We start from the raw sequence: 11,690 nt of genomic DNA on the forward strand, positions 1-11,690 counted from the left end.
GCAACATCGCAATGCGACTGTATTTGTCAATTGGAAAATAGAAACACTTGGAAATGCGCGCTATGCTATGCTAGGAGTCACTATGATACATTTTCACGCCTGCTCCATCTTGATGCGCACCTTGTGCCCCGGGGAGTCGTCCTGTATAGGTCGTCAGAGGGGATTTTTTGGTATCATCAGAAAAAAACTCACCTCGGCCTTCCGCTTGCCTAGCACTGAGTCGGGTGTACCAGTCCGCGCCTGAGGTGTGTCACCGCGTGCGGGAGCAGGCCCATCCTTGGTTACTTCGGCGTAGCAGCTGGCATGGTAGACTCGAGGGCCAACCTTGACCGCGTCCTGCCAGATCCAATCCTGGACGTCCTCGGACCAGCTCGATTCGAATTTCTCCTGGCAGATGGGGCATGGCGTGTTGCGGAGTGTGGCGTCGTTCGGGGCGCGGATCCAATGCTTGGGGGGCCCTTGTTTGGCGGTGTCTGCCGCAGCGTCTTCAGCAGCAGCCTCGGGGTCGGCGGCGCCTTGATCGTCGCCAGCTTCCCGAGATTTGATCCAATCCTGTTCATGGTCAGACTGATACAAAGAGAGGGGAAATGTGTACGAACTCTTTCATCGACATACCAGCTGCGGGTCTGGGCCCGCCTGGCGGCTTCCGCCATGCGCTGGTTGGTTTTAAAATGCCAGTCAAGATGACGGGCTTTCTTGTCCTTGCCTTCTTCGGTGGAAAGGAACCGACGCCCGCAGGTTCCACATCGGTTCGACCGGGCTTCATAGAGGGAAACTACCAGAGCAACCCTGGGTCTTTTTTACGATGGACAATTGTTTAGCGGAACGAAGGACGTTCGGGGATGTAGAACTCACATTTTTATAGATGCAGTCGTCATAGGAACTTCGGAATTAATGTTCGAAGCCTGAGGATTTTGGGCCGGGGGTGTAGAGCCCATCTGCCCGGGGATCATGAATGGCAAACCAGGGCCTCCAGTACCCGAAAGGGGGAGAGACGGTGGAGCGGATGCAGGGGGCAACAGACCGCGCGCCCGAAGGGCCGCAATGAGAGGGTTGTCGGGGCCAGCAGGTCCCGGCTGCGGTGTGCCGCTGGACTGAGGAATCTGGGGCATTTGAGAGAGGGCATTAGGCAGTTGTGGCGGCGGTGTAGGTTGCTGGCGGACGGCAGTAGCTTTGATGAGCCCTGCCAGAGTTCCGGGATTGAGCAGTTGCTGCAATGGCTGCGAGACAGACTGGGTGGGCGGCGTCGACCCTGGGGGAGGCCCTGATGCCGTCGGCCCATTCGCAGGAGCATTCTGAAGAGGATTGGAGGTCCCCAGCGCAGAGATTTGATCCCGGACGAGGTTCAGCTGGTCCTGGGTCAATTGCTGCCTCTGCAAGATGCCCTGGAGATCCAGCAGCGCCTTCAACCGTTGCTGTGAAGACGGGTTGAAAGGGCTATTGGCGAAATCCGTCCGAGCCGAGGCGATCAGAGCATCCAAGTCTCGGTTCAGAGAGTCCAGGTTGGGATCGGGCCGATGAGCAGGTGGTGGAGTCTGGCCAAGATTAGTGACTCTCGAAACCACCCGGAAAATTGGAGCACACTTACCGATGTATTGAATCCATGCCCATTAGCATTCGTCGGCGGCGGTTGATTAGGTAGCGGATGGCGCATGTTGGGCTGCGGGTTGGTGGACCAGTTGGTGGGAGTGACGCTTCCCCGGCCACGCAGGATCTCAGGCTGGCGGGCCTGCTGCGACTGCAGTGCGGCGGTGCGGGCCTTGATCAGGGCGTTTTCGATATTGCGGGTGGTGTCTGGAGGAAAGACCGGGCGGGTGTCGAGCGAACCGGGCACGGGCTCCTTCCAGGTCTTGAGCATCTCGTCCAGTTTGCGACGGGTCTGCGAGTCGACCAACGTGTAGGCGTTCATGAAGGTCTGGTACATGTTGCGGCCCAGGAACAGCGTGTAGGGGGTGCCCACGTTCTTGACGATGGAATCGACTACATACAGCGCTGGAAGTTTCTGGGGCGGCGGAGTCTACCCGGGGTTAGAATGGGCTACAGGATGGAATGATGGGGTGGGATTCACCTACCGAGCGGATGTGGTTCTCCAGCACGCGCGAGATGGCCATGGCATGCTCGGTGTTCTCCTTGGCGATCACGGTGAGGTTGCTGATCTGGAATCGGTCATTGGTGGTCAAATCCTCCAGCGAGTTCTTGTAGTCCTCCGCGACCTCGTCCGACACCAGGCCAGACATGTTTTTGGTTCTTCTTCTAAGTCCGCCCAACTGGGACCAGCACGGAGATGGAGAGAAAGTGGTACAATGCTTGCTAGCTAGAGAGAGACTCAAAACAACAGACCCCCAGTCCAACCCAGCAGACCCTGCGACCTTCCGGGGGAAACGACCTCTACTTAATTCTGCCAGTGACGACAACGCCGAGGATCAAGACGGACGGGGAGAGAGGAGAGAGAAAGGGAAGGGAGGGAAGAGGATGGAAGGGAAGTGAAGAAAGAAAGACCGAGAGGAAGGGAAGGGATTGATGGGATGGATGGATTACGTACAGTATTCTGGATGGGCAGGGTCAGGTGACTCGCATGACGCATGTAGCAGTGGCTTCCTCCTCTCTCTCTTGCTTCTCATTCACCACTTCTATCTGACGATTTATTCTGAACATGAAACTGTTTTTGACTCTGTTGGCTCTACTTCCGTTGGCGCTGGCCGCCAAGTCGCTCAAATCCGTGATCGTCACCTTCCCGGAGGGCACGCCGGACTCGGTGATCAATCAGGCCAAAGACTCGCTGGTGGCCTCGGTATGAGGCCCATTGGATTTTGATTTTCGATTGCCTGACTGACTGCTGATTTCTAGGGTGGCATTATTACTCATGAATATCGTCAGTACCACTCTTCTACACCCATCGGCGGGCAATACTAACCGTCTTGGTTTATCTAGATCTCATTCGGGGCTTTGCGGCTGAGGCTCCCGTCAAGTCTCTCGAGGCCCTATCCACGCAGGACAGCGAGTACAAAGCCAACGTCGAGGAGGACAAGGTGGTGTCCATCGATGGAGACTACGAGGGCCAGGCACACTCGTTCTGATCCTCTTACGATCCCTCAGCTGGATCTGGGACATTCTTTTTTTGATCTGGAGCATATAGGCTGTTGCAATAATGATTTACTTACTACCTAGGATATGACAATACTCAAAATAACTACGTTTGTCCGACAACAGCTGTGTAGTTTCAGTAGTGGACCTCTGATCTTCGAACTCCCGAGTGTTTCCCCCCCCCGCTAGTGCCAATCCATCTTCGCCCCCCCGGAACGAACACGCGCGACTATCTCTCTCACTCTCTGTCTCCCTTTCCTCTTCATCCCCTGTCTTTTTCGCCAGTGTGTTGCGACCCAGACATGCTGCGGTCGCATCGCATCCTCTCGGCCTGCTACTAACATAGTTCTCGGCAATATGTCGGAACACACCGTGACCAAGGTTCTGCTGGAATGGATCAACAGCTTCTCCCTGGGCAGGACCCTCCGAGCCACGGATGAATTGACCGATGGAATTATCCTGTGGGAAATCCTGCAGGACATCGATCCCCAGTATTTCCTCGATGAGATCCCCGAACGTACCCCCGCCGACCACTGGGTGGCCAAGTGGCAGAATCTCAAGCACATCCACAAGCTGCTGCTCAGCTACATCCGCCACCAGAACGATGATACCCTGCCCTCCGGTCTCGATCCGTCGCCCGATCTCGAAGCCGTCGCCGAGAAAGCCGCCCCCAAGGAGACCAACAAGTTGTTGAAACTCCTCCTGATCGCGGCGATCAGCTCGCCCAACGCGGGAACCTACGTGCAGACGCTCCAGGAGCTCAGCACCTCCACCCAGGAGGGCCTCAAGGATATCATCGAGGAGGCGCATAATGGCCAGCACGAACCCCTGGACTCGGCCGACGAGTTGAAAGAGGAACTGGCCAAAGCAGACCGCCCAGACTTGGAACTGCAGTTTGAGGAACGCGTCGGCAAGGTGATTGCGGAGAATGATCGCCTCACACACGAGAAGAAGGAGCTAGAGAAGGCGTTAGAGGACCTGCACAATCGTCTGGCGCGTCTGCAGGAGAACAACGACACCCTGCAGAACCGCCTCGCGTCGACCGAGGATCGGCTGGTGACACTCAAGTCTGGAAAGGGCGAGGGGTTCAACGCAAAGGCGCTGGAGAGCAAAACGCGCCAACAGGATGACCTGATCGCGTCCCAGGAAGCGAAACTGTCTGCTGTCAATGATGAACTCGACAGTCTCCGGATGACCGTCGAGTCCTTACGCGTCAAGAATCAACGCTACCAAAGGCTGCAGGATGACTACGACGAGCTCCGCACCGAGAGAGATCAGCTCGCGCGCAAGGCCAACGCGGCAGAGAAATACCGCCAGAAGCTTCAGGCGAACCAGGACTTCGAGAAGGAGAACCAGACCCTCAAGAACCAGATCAAAGATTTCCAGCAACAGCTAAAGGAAACGGACTCATCACAACGATGGTCCTCGGAGCGCAATGTGGAGCTCGAAGAGTACCGAAAGCTTCTGCCACAACTGGAGCAGGACACCAACGAGATCCAGCACCAGAAGAAACAGCTCGAGTTCAACAACCACGCTCTTACGGAACGGCTTCAGAGTGCGGCTGAAGAGAATGAAAGGAACGACGCTTTGATCAGCGAGCTCCGCGAGCGTTTGCGGGAGCTCGAGGGCTCCGGTAGTCCATCTCCCGGGTCTGGGACGCCGAAGAAGCACACATTGCATAATGATTTCGAGGCCCTTGGTGTCAAAGAATCCCAGCTGTATGGCCATTGTGCTCTTCTATCAGTTTCGTGGCTAACCATGGGCAGGAAATCCGAAAACGAAGAATTGAAACGCGAAATGGAGTCCTTGAAGGCCCCGTCAACCACCGTAGAGGTATGTGTCCCGTGCGTTCTGCCGAAGCTCTGGAGACTAACGAACACAAGCCGGCTCCTCAATTCGAAGGCTTCTCCGAGAGCTTTAACGCGTCCGTGCACCTTGCGCGCGAAAATTCCACTCAAGGGTATGTTTATCTGGCACCGATGATCCGACCAGCTCTAATTTTTGATTATAGCGAGGAGTACTGGAAACTGTATGAGACCTACACCGGGTCCCTTAAGAAGATTGCAGAAGTGCAGGACCTCCTGGACAAAACCAAAACGGACCTTTCCAATGCACAGGCTGAAAGTAAATTACCCTTCATCCAAGACCTGGCCGGGTGGCTGACAGTTATCGCAGTTCGCATTGTCAACGTCGAGAAAGTCGATATGCTCCATGAGCTCGAAGAACACAATTCAGCCGAGCTAACCAAGCTCCGTGGCGACTGGGAAGGTCTCACGCAGAACATTCACAGTCTGGAGGGCGAAGTGGATGCCAGCCAGACTCTTGTCCGCGAAATGGCCGCCGAACGGGAGGAATTGCGCAAGATGCTTGACAACAAGCAAACCGAGATCAGCTCCGAGGATCAGGAGGTGATGAATGAAATGCAGATGCTGCTAGGTGAATTCGAGACCCACAACAACGAGGGTGAAACGCCTCAGAAATCGAGTTTCGAGCTTCTCAAGCAGTGCGCCGGGGTCCTGGAGAAGAACATTGAGCGGCTCGCCCAACGCGCAGAGGTTGGTTTCTACTGGAAATTATGGTATTTAGCATGCTAACATGGAGGTCGCGCAGTACATTCAACAACAAAATGAACTCATCAAGTCACTTCATGAACGCATGAAGAATTACGAGGAGAACCTGGATGACGGCATCTCCAAAGAGCGCGAGGTATGTGCCAATATGCCCAACTTTGTATACTTCTACTAACACTCCTTAGCTTGAGCTCCAAAAGGTCATCGACGACCAGGCCCGAGAACTCAGCCTCGTGGGCTCCGCTTGGTATCATCTACAAAGCCGGTGGCAGAGCAGCAACAACACGGTGTCTCGCTATCGACATGGAGCCTCGCTGGCGGAGGCGCAGAAGGGCTGGCTAGCCAAGCAGCGAACTGCAGTTGCCGGCCAGTAGGTACCTTCCTGCTGTGTACAGAACATATGAGTCGTTTGGATATATTTTTGCACTTTCCTTGCTGTCTTTTTGGTTTATATTCCCACTACATCGTTTGTCACCTCTGTGGATATACATGTATGGCCTTGAGGGTCATTAGAATGCCGTGACTTTTTCCGTGTTGATCTTTTGTTGTCTGACTTGTGGTCAGTGACAGACATATTGGGTAACTATATACTTCTATCTATCTTTTGTCTTGTATCTAGAAATGATTATGTGTATACCTTGGTCTCTTTTGTCCCGAAGCATACTGGCCATGAGGCCCTGCTTTTCAAGCATCAGGCTAGAATAAAAACATTGACAACTATTTGTCACGTATCTTGATTGCACTGACTTCTATTATACATTGATTGCAAGATGAAGGGATTTGTGCGACAATAGATAGGAAACAAAGATGTACAAATAATACAAGAGATTTGGCTTATACCCATTGCCGGGGATGTCGAAGTACATCGATCAGCTCCTTTTCACTGGTCTTGTCCTCACCCAATTCCTCCTCATCCGTAGACATGGTTTCAGTTCGTGTTCCGGAAACAGGATCCATGTAAGCCCAACTGGCGGTGCGCGGAAGACTCATCAGGATGCTTTCAACACGGGCATTGGGCGTGCGCAGGCCAAAGCTGGTACCCCGGTCATAGACCAAATTAAATTCCACATAGCGGCCCCGACGAAGCTGCTGCCACTCCTTTTGGGCCGAGGTAAAGGGCATATCTTTGCGCTGTTCGATGATGGGCACATAGGATGGCAGAAAAGAGGCCAGTCCGTCGGAAACAAAGGAGAACAGCGTCTCCTGAGGATTGGACGATGATCCGGCAGAGGCCTGCAGGAAGTTGGCGTCGAGGTCATCGAAGAAAATGCCGCCGACTCCACGGGACTCGCCACGGTGAGGCAAGTAGAAATACTTGTCGCACCAGGCCTTAAACTTGGGGTAGTATGTCGCGTCGTGGCGGTCGCAGGCGTCCTTGATCGTCTTGTGGAAGTGCTGCACGTCTTCGGGGAACAGGTATGACGGGGTCAAATCCGTGCCACCCCCAAACCACCAATTCTTGTCTCCATTGATGGGATCTTTCGGATCTGAGGTCTCAAAGTACCGATAGTTCAGATGCACGGTGGGCGCCATCGGGTTGTGCGGATGCAAGACTAGTGAGAGGCCCGCAGCAAAGAAACTGAGGGATTCTACCTCGGCCTGGACGAAAGACTTGTGGTCCGCGCGCATTTTCTCAATTGCTGCCCGCGGCAGTTCTCCATAGACCACGGAGACATTCACGCCGGCCTTCTCAAACACGTTCCCGTCCTGCAGCACGCACGAAATACCGCCGCCGCCATTGGGACGCGTCCAAGTATCCGTGCGGAACTGCTGGCCATCGATCCTGCCGAGTTCCTCGATGATTTTCTGCTGGTGTTCCTTGATGAGCTTCTCCATGCGCAGGCGCATGGGCGAGGACTCGTTGATGGCCGAGGATTGTTTCAGGGCTTCGTCGAGTTCGACAATGGAAGGGGCATCAAGCTCGGTTATTTCACCTGTCATCTGCATTGGTAGGGGCAGTAAGTATGATGTTATCCAGGCAAGGTGGGAAGTGTATCGTACCATGGAGTATATAATCGCGCCGATGAAAGGCACCCCGACTGCGAGCCGCAGGTAGGGTCTCCAGACTGTGAATTTCTGCGACTCGCGCTCTTTTTGCTCTGTGGCATATCCGCGCACTTGTCTGCCCATGCGACGACCAGCAGCCCGGGCATTCGGGGCGGAGAGCTGGGCTAGAGACCTCCGCAGAGGCATGAATGATCGGGAGGCCATTTTTGCGACTGCGTCGGGGAACGCGAGGAGGGAACGGGATCAGCGCGGAATTCACTAGCCAGAATTGTCGAGACGATGAGAAAGTCGTGAGGTCAGATATATGTTCCACAGAGGGTTCTGATCCTCGTGCGTGTAGAGCACAGAGATACGAGCGAGTTTGCGCTGTTTGTTCCGTTTGTCTCCCCGAGTGGGTATCCCAACTATGTAGGTACATGTAGGTACGTCCTACAGGGCCAGAGCTGTCTCGAAACCAACAGTCACGATACACCTGCTGCCTGATCTCTCTACAGCCATGTAGCAACCAACTAAATCAATCCCACGACCATCGCATCTGACTCCAGCAGAGCGAATCAGCTGACCAGATCGCTGACTCACCGCCCTGTTTGTCAGCTCGGCATCATCGTCACCCCCCTCCCTCTCTCTCATTCTCTCTCTCTCTCTCTCTTCTCTTCTTCTTCTTCTCCCCATCTCTCTCAGCCTCATCCTTCTCTCTGCTTTCCCCTGAATATCTGTCTACCTTCTTCACCCCAATCTCGGACCCCTCTACGCTCTACATCTCTGCCACATCTCATCCAGCTTCCCGTGAGTCTCCCCTCCTCCCGCTCCACCCGACCCGCTCACTTATCACCTTATCAGCCACCCACGATGCGGTCCAAGTTTAAGGACGAGCACCCCTTCGAGAAGCGCAAGGCCGAGGCCGAGCGTATTCGCCAGAAATACGCTGATCGCATTCCCGTAAGTCTTTTTTCTTTCTTTTGTTGGATCGCCCTCGTGACCGAGAGCCTCCTCAACGCCCTTCACCGCTTCTTCGGACGCTGACGGATTTTCTATCGACAGGTCATCTGCGAGAAGGTCGAGAAGTCGGATATTGCCACTATCGACAAGAAGAAGTACCTGGTCCCGGCCGATCTCACCGTGGGCCAGTTCGTCTATGTGATCCGCAAGCGCATAAAGCTCTCTCCCGAGAAGGCCATCTTCATCTTCGTTGACGAGGTTCTCCCCCCGACCGCTGCGCTCATGAGCAGCATCTATGAAGAGCACAAGGACGACGATGGTTTCTTGTACATCACGTAGGCCTATCCATTTTTCTCCCTACTGTCTTCCCTATGTACTAACCAGACGACCAGATACTCGGGCGAGAACACTTTCGGCCACTCCTAAGCAATGATGAGACCTGTCTCTCTTCTTTGCCTTTTTGTCTATTCTGCAGCACCTGTACGCTTCCGGGAACTTGGTCAACAGGCACCAGGGTGTTGTGGACTAAGTAGGAAGCGTCAACCACCATCTGGGGATGCAAGTGCTTGGTTTCTTTGGCGTTTGATTCGGTGTTGTGTGTGTGTGTGTGTGTGTCTTCTTTTCGTGTGTGAATTGATTTTTGCTTGGGCTAATGTGCTGCTTTTCGTTGGCCGTGAGTTGACTGGATTATTATGAAAACAATCTGACTGGTCACATGCTATTGGTCTTTTTGGCTGTGGTTTCCCTACTAGGTGACATCTACCGTAGCACGTCTTTCTATTCCTCCAGCTCTGAATAGTTGTAGTTGATGAGGGTATCTTTAGTACTATCGTAGTACTATCAATGGTACTATCAACAGGACTTTGGTCCGCCTCTCTCCGGGATGTCCCGATCGGGTATAGCGCCCATCTTTGTGCTCCGATAAATTTTGATCCTAATCAGTCCATGACTGTTCTCGTGCTTCACTCCCTGTCCCGGATATCGTTCTCCCCTTGTTGTGCTGTTCAGCGATAAACGGAAATAGGAAAAAGAAAAAATGTCTCCCGCTCCGGTCCCCGCCGGTGCTGGCGCTGCCTCCAAGGATGTCAAGAAGGAGTCGGCCACTGCCCGTCTGCTCGGTTCCGGTTCGTGCGCAACCACCATGGGGACTCGCGACCAATTGCTAATATGCGCTGTCTATAGGCTCTGCTGGTATCGCCGAGCTGATGGTCTTCCATCCCGTACGGAACAACTCCCCCTTTTGGTCGCAAACACCCCAGTTCCTAACATCCCCAACAGGTTGACACCACGGCCAAGCGATTGATGAGCAACCAGACTCGGGTGAGACTGACCTTAAAGAACGGAATGCGCTGAATGTTAGGTTGACAATTCGCAAAACAGATAACCTCCGCCAGTGGTTTCAAACAAGTCGTTTTCAAGGAATACGCTACCGCCCCGGCCCTGCGCAAGTTCACCTCTCTCTTCCCTGGACTGGGATACGCTGCTGGCTATAAGGTTGGTAGTCTATCAAGAGAGACTGTTGTGGGGTTGCTCATTTTTCTCTGTCCAGGTCCTCCAACGAATCTACAAGTACGGCGGCCAGCCTTTCGCCCGCGACTACCTGGCCGCGCACTACGGTGCCGAGTTTGATAATGCGTTCGGAAAGGGTAACGGCAAGGCCATCATGCACGCAACTGCAGGAAGGTGAGAGCGGGTTTCTTTTGTTACCCACTGTTGAGTGGACGAAAACTAATATAATTGCCTCAGTTTGATCGGTATCGGCGAAATCATCCTGCTGCCCCTGGATGTCCTGAAGATCAAGCGGCAAACGAACCCGGAGGCCTTCCGGGGCCGTGGTCTCTTTAAGATTATCTCCGACGAAGGCATGGGGTTGTACCGCGGCGCTGGCTGGACAGCCGCTCGTAATGCCCCCGGCTCGTTCGCTCTCTTCGGTGGCTCTGCATTCGCCAAGGAATATATCTACGGCCTGACGGACTACAACTCGGCCACCTGGGGCCAGAACTTTGTTGCCTCGGTGGCTGGCGCCAGCGCATCGCTGGTTGTTTCCGCTCCCCTGGACGTGATCAAGACCCGTATTCAGAACCGCAACTTCGAGAACCCGGAGTCAGGCTTCCGGATTGTGTCGAACATGGCCAAGAACGAAGGTCTCCCCAGTTTCTTCAAGGGTCTGACCCCCAAGCTGCTGATGACGGGTCCCAAGCTAGTGTTCAGCTTCTGGCTGGCGCAGACTTTGATCCCTGCCTTTGGCCAGGTTGTATAGCCGAAGATAAACCAAAAACAGGTTCCCTTCTGATCTTGGCGTTGACACCCCCTGTTCTTGTTCTCTCTCTTTTTTCTATCTTTTCGGGTTCGTGTGGCCCCGGGCTTCCTGGAGGGGACCGCTTGTGTATTTTCAATAGATATGATGTTTATTTCGTGCCGAGGGACAAGTCTCGTCTACTATCTAGAACAATCTTCTCTTTTCTTCTCTGGGATGTAGACTGTGAACATATACCGCCTCTAAGAAACCCATCGATTTCAGTCTGTGAAAAATGACAAGCATAGTATAGTTGACCTTGGCTTCTCTCAAGGAAAAGAGCCCGTGGCAAACACATCACGTGAGCGCATATCTCCCAGCGCCGAACATCATCGACAATCGCCCACCTCCACTCGAGCACTCCTCTCTCCAACCCAAATCCTTAAACCAAGGACTCTCACAATGCCAGCCTACCTCTTATCCCGGTACGCCTTCTCCTCGATCCAGAAAGCCAAAACCTAAACCACCCAAACGCCGCCCTTCAAATGTCTTACAGAGGTAGCTCAACGCTAACTTTGCGAAATAACAGAGTAGGAGACCCTCTCTTCGCCCTCGCAATGGGCATTTCGGCCGCGATGTCGCGCATCCGACGCGACCAGCAAAACAAGTTCCCGGAGCGGGCGTCAGAAATCGGGTACGGAACTGTGTGGCAGACCGGTGGAAAGCGGTTGCAGCGGTGGTGGAACGGGGATTTTAAGGATGTTCAATAATGAGCCTGTTTTTCTTCTGCTGGACTGGTTAGGCTTGGTTTCTTGGTTGTATATATGACATGATTACGGAGTTGAGTGCTACAA

General features: G+C 53.8%; 7 protein-coding genes across 7 annotated transcripts; 5 read left to right on the forward strand and 2 right to left on the reverse strand.

Annotated features, from left to right (window-relative positions):
- Nucleotides 1-93: 93 nt before the first annotated feature.
- PFLUO_LOCUS6560 (mRNA 3' end processing factor) lies at nt 94-2,237 on the reverse strand (the record flags this gene model as incomplete). Its single annotated transcript, XM_073784116.1, has 6 exons — nt 94-141; nt 193-552; nt 600-789; nt 856-1,535; nt 1,589-2,017; nt 2,073-2,237. The coding sequence occupies 6 exons, from the start codon at nt 2,235-2,237 to the stop codon at nt 94-96; spliced, it is 1,872 nt and encodes a 623-aa protein (XP_073640603.1).
- A 416-nt stretch (nt 2,238-2,653) lies between these two features.
- Nucleotides 2,654-3,077, forward strand: PFLUO_LOCUS6561 (uncharacterized protein; the record flags this gene model as incomplete). Its single annotated transcript, XM_073784117.1, has 3 exons — nt 2,654-2,791; nt 2,848-2,872; nt 2,932-3,077. 3 exons carry the CDS (start codon nt 2,654-2,656, stop codon nt 3,075-3,077), a joined length of 309 nt encoding a protein of 102 aa, XP_073640604.1.
- Nucleotides 3,078-3,441: 364 nt separating this feature from the next.
- On the forward strand, nt 3,442-6,028 carry PFLUO_LOCUS6562 (uncharacterized protein; the record flags this gene model as incomplete). Its single annotated transcript, XM_073784118.1, has 6 exons — nt 3,442-4,802; nt 4,851-4,917; nt 4,968-5,044; nt 5,096-5,639; nt 5,695-5,790; nt 5,840-6,028. The coding sequence occupies 6 exons, from the start codon at nt 3,442-3,444 to the stop codon at nt 6,026-6,028; spliced, it is 2,334 nt and encodes a 777-aa protein (XP_073640605.1).
- Nucleotides 6,029-6,488: 460 nt separating this feature from the next.
- PFLUO_LOCUS6563 (Coproporphyrinogen-III oxidase) lies at nt 6,489-7,865 on the reverse strand (the record flags this gene model as incomplete). Its single annotated transcript, XM_073784119.1, has 2 exons — nt 6,489-7,595; nt 7,656-7,865. 2 exons carry the CDS (start codon nt 7,863-7,865, stop codon nt 6,489-6,491), a joined length of 1,317 nt encoding a protein of 438 aa, XP_073640606.1.
- A 645-nt stretch (nt 7,866-8,510) lies between these two features.
- On the forward strand, nt 8,511-9,026 carry PFLUO_LOCUS6564 (ubiquitin-like protein atg8; the record flags this gene model as incomplete). Its single annotated transcript, XM_073784120.1, has 3 exons — nt 8,511-8,600; nt 8,703-8,935; nt 8,993-9,026. The coding sequence occupies 3 exons, from the start codon at nt 8,511-8,513 to the stop codon at nt 9,024-9,026; spliced, it is 357 nt and encodes a 118-aa protein (XP_073640607.1).
- A 610-nt stretch (nt 9,027-9,636) lies between these two features.
- Nucleotides 9,637-10,860, forward strand: PFLUO_LOCUS6565 (high copy suppressor of abf2; the record flags this gene model as incomplete). The annotated part of the gene is made up of 6 exons (XM_073784121.1): nt 9,637-9,724; nt 9,783-9,820; nt 9,879-9,920; nt 9,981-10,094; nt 10,150-10,283; nt 10,347-10,860. 6 exons carry the CDS (start codon nt 9,637-9,639, stop codon nt 10,858-10,860), a joined length of 930 nt encoding a protein of 309 aa, XP_073640608.1.
- Nucleotides 10,861-11,298: 438 nt separating this feature from the next.
- PFLUO_LOCUS6566 (uncharacterized protein) lies at nt 11,299-11,606 on the forward strand (the record flags this gene model as incomplete). The annotated part of the gene is made up of 2 exons (XM_073784123.1): nt 11,299-11,321; nt 11,426-11,606. 2 exons carry the CDS (start codon nt 11,299-11,301, stop codon nt 11,604-11,606), a joined length of 204 nt encoding a protein of 67 aa, XP_073640609.1.
- Nucleotides 11,607-11,690: the final 84 nt, after the last annotated feature.

The sequence above is a fragment of the Penicillium psychrofluorescens genome (assembly GCF_964197705.1).
Source record: "Penicillium psychrofluorescens genome assembly, chromosome: 4".
NCBI lineage: Eukaryota > Fungi > Ascomycota > Eurotiomycetes > Eurotiales > Aspergillaceae > Penicillium > Penicillium psychrofluorescens.